Here is a 7,194-nt window from a genome sequence, read left to right as displayed (position 1 = left end):
AAACAGGCCGCATCTTTAGTGACTTTTTGTGTGCCCGAAATACCTTTATGTATTATTCACACATTGTATGGGGTGTAATCAGTTTATTATTTAATTGCACGAGCAAAAATTCCAACTAAAGTAGACTGCACTTGTGATAACTGGAATTGGCGTCATAAATCAAGGTCTTAGGCTGTAGATTTGTGAGTGAAAAGCTTTTACGTAATAATAATAATTTTGCTTTATTTAAAAACGTCACTACAAAGTTGTTGCATCATGGTTAAGTATAGTCGTATTTGATTCAGATAACACGCAAGTCTATTTCATTTCTAGGTAGGTTTGTTTAAAATGTGCTACACGCATAGCTCATAAGTAGTTATCGTATCATATCATATCGTTATCGTTATCAGTGAACAGCGAAAAGGTACTAAAGAAATATATATTGTTTTTCTTTTTGGCTGCTGTTGCGATAGCCGCATTATAGGTTAACGAGGTTCGCTTTGGGTAACTTATCTTATCAAGCTGTAAAGCTCTTGACAGCAATGTGTTTCTTGAGATGTTTGTAGTCCACGTTTCAAGATAGATAATACCACACATACATATATACTTAGGTCTTATTAGCTGTACCACTACAATAGTAATAATAATAATAATTATACAAATACATATATATGTTATGTTATAATATAGGGAGGGATAGCGCAGGGGTAAAAGTGATAACAATATTAAATTATGCACATTAAAATAAATATGTAAATATTAGATAAGTGTATGTATATATATATATTCAAAAGGACAATTGGCTTAAACAATTAAAAACGATTCGCTTCCGTTGGCTGGTTGGCTGGCTTTATGCATATTCTCACTGCTGACCATTCGATTGTATTGCATTGTCATTGGAGGTGCGAGGTGCTTGCAACAGATCCGTATACTGCAGCAGCGCTTCGCGCAGCGATCGCGACACCTCCGGCGACGTGGTTGTGGTGCAGTCGACCAGATAAGGATACAGTCCTATGAGCAGATCCCAGGCGGGCTTATTGACTGCAAAATCAAACAGAAAGTTAACGATTTTGAAGGTTTTTAGATGAAGCTTACTTACCTTTGGATGCTGGCGCCTTCTTCATGGACACCACTAGCGTAGCGATTGCCTTAAGCACAAAAGATATTTCCGACAGCCTGAATCTGCAGAAATACATTAAATTCAAGTTGAAATGCCTTTTCAATTTACAGTTTCAGACTCACCTGGGCAGCGGACATTTGCCACTCTGGCGTTCGTCATCATTGAACCGCTTGAGGACCTCCTGGAAGCGATGCAGCAACGCAGTGACCGCCAAGCGGCCGGCAAAATCCTTGCTGACATTGCCGCCGGCGCCAGCAGCAGTTAGTAGATTAGCATTAAGGCGATTATTGTTGCTAGCTGTGACGCTGGTCTGATCCTCCAGAAGAGAGAACTGCAGCAACGTTTCAAAACAAGTTTTGGCAAAGATTTCGCGCAACTTCCAATCCGATTCATAACAGATGTTGCTGTCGGACGCCGAGTGTATGGAGCCCTTGTTGAGCAGCACGACAATTTGCATAATAAACTGATGCGGCATTTCGTGAGCAAACGGCAACACTTCGTCGCGCAGCAGCTCAATCACTTGGCAATCAATGGTCTCATCTAGCACAATCTCCTCTAGGCCGCGATCCTCGATGGTGCACACGCTGACGGGAAACAGAAACTTGTCCAATGTGTCAGCCAAATCATCCCAAAGACTGTTGAAATGCTGAGGCTTCACTCGCGCCACCTTCAAGCCCGTGTGCAGCACAGTGATTAGACTGGAGATGGCCAGCTTCCAGGTGCTCGACGACAGACACTTGTACTTCATCGCTAGCGGAGTACGCAACGCCTTGACAATGTCGTGTAGTATCTGCTCCTGCACCACCGATTCCTCGGTGGCAGTGCTCTGATACAACTTGACGCAAATACTGATGGACTTCTCGCCGAATGGAATGTAATTCATGCTAACCACCTCAATGGATGCATTGTTGGCATAATGAGCACTCGGTTTGCCATACTTGTTGTGCTCGACACTCTGCTGAAAAGTGGGCGGTGCACAGGCAAACTTGCTGAAGATCAGCAGCTGGCGAAAGATGGCGGGTATCAGTTGGCGTATGCTGGGGTCCGAATCTGCTCGCGTTGCCTCTTTCTGTATCAGTTCCATGCACTCCAATATACCATCATGCAGTGGCGTCAGCAGCGTATCGGACACCGTGGACATAATGTAAGGAACCGCATCTGTTTGCACGGGAATGCAAACTGCGTTCGTTAGCACCGTGCAGAACTTGTCAAAATCGGAGGCACTGAATCTGCAAGAGCAATATAATGATTAACAATTAAATGTGGGACGTGAGAGGTTTGCAGTCGCACCTGACTTGAATGTGCTGGAAGATGGCAGGGAAGATTTGTATGAGCGCCGTGAGAAAAGCCTGACTGGGAATGTAAAAGTCCTCTTGGCTGTCGCCAGCGTTGCCACCAGAAGACAGTTGTCTTGATGTCGCCGACATCTTAGTGCTCTCCATGCCAATGCTTAGCCAAATGTTCCAGGCAATCTAAAAAGATATTATGTTAGTTCCATAAAAATGCTAACAACAACGCAATTTGGTACTTACAGTCCAGATTTCGTCGTCCTGCTGCTGTGCCGTTTGTGCATCTTTCAGCGCACGCTCCGTGCTATTGTGATACATGATCTCCTGCAGCGATTTGAGTGCAGCCAAGGACACTTCACCATTCTTGCTGAGTGCCGCATTTTGTATGAACTCAAGTATCAACGACCAGGCACGCTCAAAGTCGCCCAGCATCTGCAGCAACTCGCGCTTGGTGTTAAACACTCGACAGACGCCAGAGAGCGTCAGCACCTGCGTTTCAGCCCATTGCTTCTGTGCCGTATTGCGTGAATGATGGATGAGAATGTTACCACTAGCATCGACCTTCTCGTTGCTGGCCGAGCTGCTGAGAGCGCGCACATTGTCCAAGAGTGGGAAAAGCACCTGCCACACAAGCGCCTGCCATGTGGGTGGATTCAACAGACTGCCATGCGCCGCAATTGTGGAGAACAGAGTTTGGCCGGCAGACTTGCGCACAGCTGGTCGCAGATCCACGCAGAGTTCACCCAGCTTGGCATACAAGCACATCCACAGCTTGTCGAATTGCGGCATTTTAACGGTGCCCGGAAAGTCGGGCAATATAGTCACATCTTCCAGTTGCGTGGACATAAGTTTGTCTTGATTTTGATTGAAAAAGTCCGAGATATTCCACTGCAAATAAATAGTATACTTCAATAAAAAGAATTCACAAATTATTGTTTTCTAATTTACCATCAGACCAATGGCTGTCAACGAGATATTCAGCTCCTGCGTTTGCGAGCCAAACTTGGCGGCTGTGCTGATGCAAAGTGGTAGGCAGCGCCAAGGCATTACGGTCAGAAAGTCGGTGATGACCAGCTGCAGACACTGGAATGCAGTGCGTATCAACGGCTCGCCATGATGATCATTTACAGCGCCAATGATCTCAATGATGGCTGGCCAGCCAAACGAGAGTATCTCTCCGGCTGTATTAAGAATCTGCAACACGCAATCTAGCTGGCGTTGACGCACATCTGCATGCAGCACAGTTGACAGCTCCGAGAGTGGACTCAGCAACATAGTTTGCAGTTCCTGGAAGCAATAAAGCATTTAATTTTCAAAGTTTTTTGTAGATAACTTTGCAAGTACTCACTATATTCTCCTTGAGCGGCTGCTTGTGCTTGAATTGCAGCGCAGACTTCACTAAATACGTTATGGCCTCCACGCCCCATTCCCGCATGCGTATATGACGATGCTGGCACACCTCCAGCAGATGATTGGTAAGCGGTCTCCATAACACCTCAATTCGTGGCATATTCACCAATCCCGTTTCCATGAGCTTCGCCACCGCAAACAGCGATGGCTCCCGATTGGCATAGGCCAGTTCCATGGCTTCGTGCGAGAGCTTGCACAATGCATCGATCAGATGATGTAGCGCCACATCGTCCAAATACTGACTCGACTCAAACAGCTGGCCAATCATTTGCGACAGCACTGGCAAATCAGCCATCACTGCTGTTTGAATGCCCACATTGGAATCCACGGCTGGTTTGGGCATCGCCTGCAAACTGCCGCCCGTGGAGGGCTTCAGTCCCAATATCCAAACCAAATGCTGGAGCGTTTGCAGCACAATGTGCCACGAGGTGCCCAGGATGCTGCCATTGTTGTGGGCCAGCAATAAAATCGCACGCATGCACTGCAGATTCTTATTGGTCAGCATAACAGGTGCCTGCATCACACTGTGTGGCAACGAGGCGCTGGGCAATGGTGTTCCAACTGCCACAATTTGGGGACGAAAATCGCCGCCATCCGCGTTGCAGCTGTTGATGAACTGACTGCTCAGATCCTGGCTGCCGCTGCGCGTGTGACCTGCAAAATTACATAGAAAACATAAATTAAATATCGGATTCACTTATTAGCATTCACTTACAACGCAAATCCGCATCGGTCTGCGAATTGTTGGCAAATATGGACATGGCGTAGTGTGGCGGAAAGGAGGCGCGACACATGGCCATAATGAAAGCATCTCGCGGCTGCAATTGATCCAACATGCCGCACAATGCTGCATAGTTTTGCATGGCCTTCAGTATGTTCTCGGTGGTCGCCTCATCGATCGATGTTTCCACCAGTGGAATAAAAGCGCTCAATAGTCCAGACCAGCTGGAGTTCACCAGCTGTAAACAGAGCGGCTTGTGCTCCTCCTCGCTAACAATAGCCGTATTGTGGGTGGGATGCAGCTCCGGTGTACGCTGTATGACGCCGCCAATAGAACGCGTCATGTCCAGCAGTATGGCATAGGCCAGCGAAATGCCATAGCTATCGGGTATATTTGGCGCATCCACTTTGTCCAGCAACTCCAAGCTAAAAGGGCAGTTAGTTAGCAAAGTAATTAAATGTGTGCTAGGTGCAAGCTACTTACTAAACTGCCTTGGATACGCCGGGCGCAAAGGTGGCCACTAGTGGCAGATAAGCGCCTCGAAACATGAAGCCACACTGATTACTGCCACCACTTGCCAGCGCTGCCAATGTGCTGGGCTGTTGTCCAGCCCCGCCGGGCAGCTGCTGTCCACCACCATTGCTCAGCACAGCGGACGCATTGATCAGCGAGTAACGCACATAGCTGCCCATGGCGGCAATCATATCGTGTATGATGTGTGTGGCATGATTCTTCAGATCGTACGACAGACAGAAGAACGCAATGAGCGTGGAGCGTGTAACCAACTTGTGTATGACCTCCAAAGCCAAGGCACGCTGCCAATGCGGCTTGTCGGGATCCAGAAACTTGATGATCAGCGACAAGAAGATCTCGCATTCCGTTACAAGAATTGTGTGATACTTTTGTATAAGTATCGCCACCAGACGCAACAGCCGCATGCTTATGGGGAAGTATGGCTTTTCAGCTGGCACAGCTGCGGTGCCGTTGTTGCTGGAAGGCGGCAGCTGGCGATGCTTTACATTGGGCGAGAACAGCTTGATAACCAAGGCGCAGACGCGCTCCTTCAGCAGCATGCGAAAATCCTGATTCTATAACAACACAGGAGAAGAATTAGAATTCGAATTACTGAGAAAACAGTTTACTTACCTCGTGGAACACGGCGCTAAAATTGCTGAGCACCGCTTCGAGCAGCTCCAAGCCAAAGGGACGCGTCATCTCAGTGATGCCAACAAGCCAATAAGGCTGCTCGGCATTCACCAGTTGCACCAGATCCTGAAACAGCCGAAATGCATCCAATGCAAACGTTTGGCCATCCTGCGAACTATTTGAACCATCGGCATCCGGTAGCTGTTGTTGCTGCTGCTGTTGTTGTTGCAAGCTGGGCACCGAATCTTTTTCAAGATAGACGCGCTCAAAGACCAGCGACACCAACTGTCTTATCGTCGCCCCCGCTGTGTTCACAATGGTGGAATTCTTGGTGTAGTGCAGACGAAAGCAAAGCACCAGCGCCTTAGCTAAAGTGTCGCCATGCACCACAAGATTTGTGGTTAACAGCAGCGTGACTGTCTGCAACACCTTCACCTCTTCGATGTTGTGCTCCATGAGTGTCCACAGTGCATTTGTAATGTAGAGAGCTCCCTTTTGATCCACCACTTGCTGGGTGATAAGACGTTGCATCATGCCGAGGCAGAACTACAAACAAAGACATTACTTGATTGCCATTGCTATGATGATGAGTCACTCACCTTGATGATTTTCAAGTCTTTGGTTTCGCACCCCTGAACAAGCGGATAGAGTATCTGATTGACGGTGTAATACACCGAGTTTTGTTGGCTGCTGCCCGCGGTGGCGAGCTTGGCAATCGCCTCCTCGCATGCCTGCAAAATTGCAATGCACAACCAATTCAATTAATGTAATTGTCATAAAATCAATTTTATTTCCGCTTTGTGCCGGCGTTTGCTATCAATTTCATAATTGCGTTGCGCAGACCAACACCACCCCTCCACCCCATAAGAGGCGTCGGCCACCCACCTGCTCTCTTCTCACCACCCACTTTTGGCCGCATGACAAATTGCCGCAATTAGAAAGAAGGCAATGATGCACACGTCAGCTGAGTACATGACCCTGACTTACCTCTTTTATTTGCGGATACTTCTTCTTTGTTTCCAGTGAGAGCGTCTTAAAATCTGCCTGCAGCGCCTCAACAAATTTATGCACATCAGTGCCTCCGCCCACCACCCCTCCACCCACAAATGACATAGTTATGCGTTCGGTGTGTTGGTTTTGTTGGTTTTCAGCTTCAGCTGCTCCTTGCTCCTTGTTGAACGTACGACACTTAGTGCATTACATGCATGCAACATTTAAATAACAACAACGATGTGTTTTCCATGCGTTTAATGCCACTTTACGCTTATGATGACGCGATTGCAGCAGTCAATTTCCGCAAAACACGCACAATAACAAATTCTTGGTTGTTGAAAATTTTTGTGAATCGCTCTTATTGACAGCTGCAGCTGACGTACACAATTTCTCGATAAACGCAATTGCGGGCGCTCGCGTTCGCACGTGCCAACAGTTGTGCAACTGTTCTACAATTAACATTCGCTCCGTTTGAGGAACCAGTTGGTGGCACACATATTTAAAATTACTATCTTAATTGCTAAGAGTCCAACACG

The 7,194-nt window shown here is 47.3% G+C and overlaps 1 protein-coding gene across 1 annotated transcript; it reads right to left on the bottom strand.

The window, feature by feature from the left end:
• Positions 1-200: 200 nt before the first annotated feature.
• LOC133840617 (protein MON2 homolog) lies at positions 201-7,019 on the bottom strand. The gene is made up of 12 exons (XM_062272551.1): positions 6,653-7,019; positions 6,265-6,396; positions 5,666-6,211; positions 5,003-5,607; positions 4,514-4,944; positions 3,737-4,452; positions 3,337-3,675; positions 2,632-3,276; positions 2,390-2,571; positions 1,222-2,328; positions 1,079-1,161; positions 201-1,020 (listed from the first exon to the last, which is right to left on the bottom strand). Exons 1-12 carry the CDS (start codon positions 6,776-6,778, stop codon positions 842-844), a joined length of 5,091 nt encoding a protein of 1,696 aa, XP_062128535.1. The 5' UTR covers positions 6,779-7,019; the 3' UTR covers positions 201-841.
• Positions 7,020-7,194: the final 175 nt, after the last annotated feature.

The sequence above is a fragment of the Drosophila sulfurigaster genome, chromosome 2L (genome assembly GCF_023558435.1).
Source record: "Drosophila sulfurigaster albostrigata strain 15112-1811.04 chromosome 2L, ASM2355843v2, whole genome shotgun sequence".
Classification (NCBI taxonomy): domain Eukaryota; kingdom Metazoa; phylum Arthropoda; class Insecta; order Diptera; family Drosophilidae; genus Drosophila; species Drosophila sulfurigaster.
The sequence above is the reverse complement of the archived record's forward strand: the minus strand, read 5'-3'. Positions and strand labels throughout refer to the sequence as shown.

Bases quoted from the DNA above. Each gene is read 5' to 3' on its own strand.
- LOC133840617 (XM_062272551.1), bottom strand. From the start codon at position 6,778: ATGTCATTTGTGGGTGGAGGGGTGGTGGGCGGAGGCACTGATGTGCAT. The intron at 6,397-6,652 runs GTAAGTCAGGGT...GCAATTTTGCAG, and splicing joins AGTATCCGCAAATAAAAGAG to GCATGCGAGGAGGCGATTGC. The intron at 1,021-1,078 runs GTAAGTAAGCTT...TTGATTTTGCAG, and splicing joins GAAGGCGCCAGCATCCAAAG to TCAATAAGCCCGCCTGGGAT.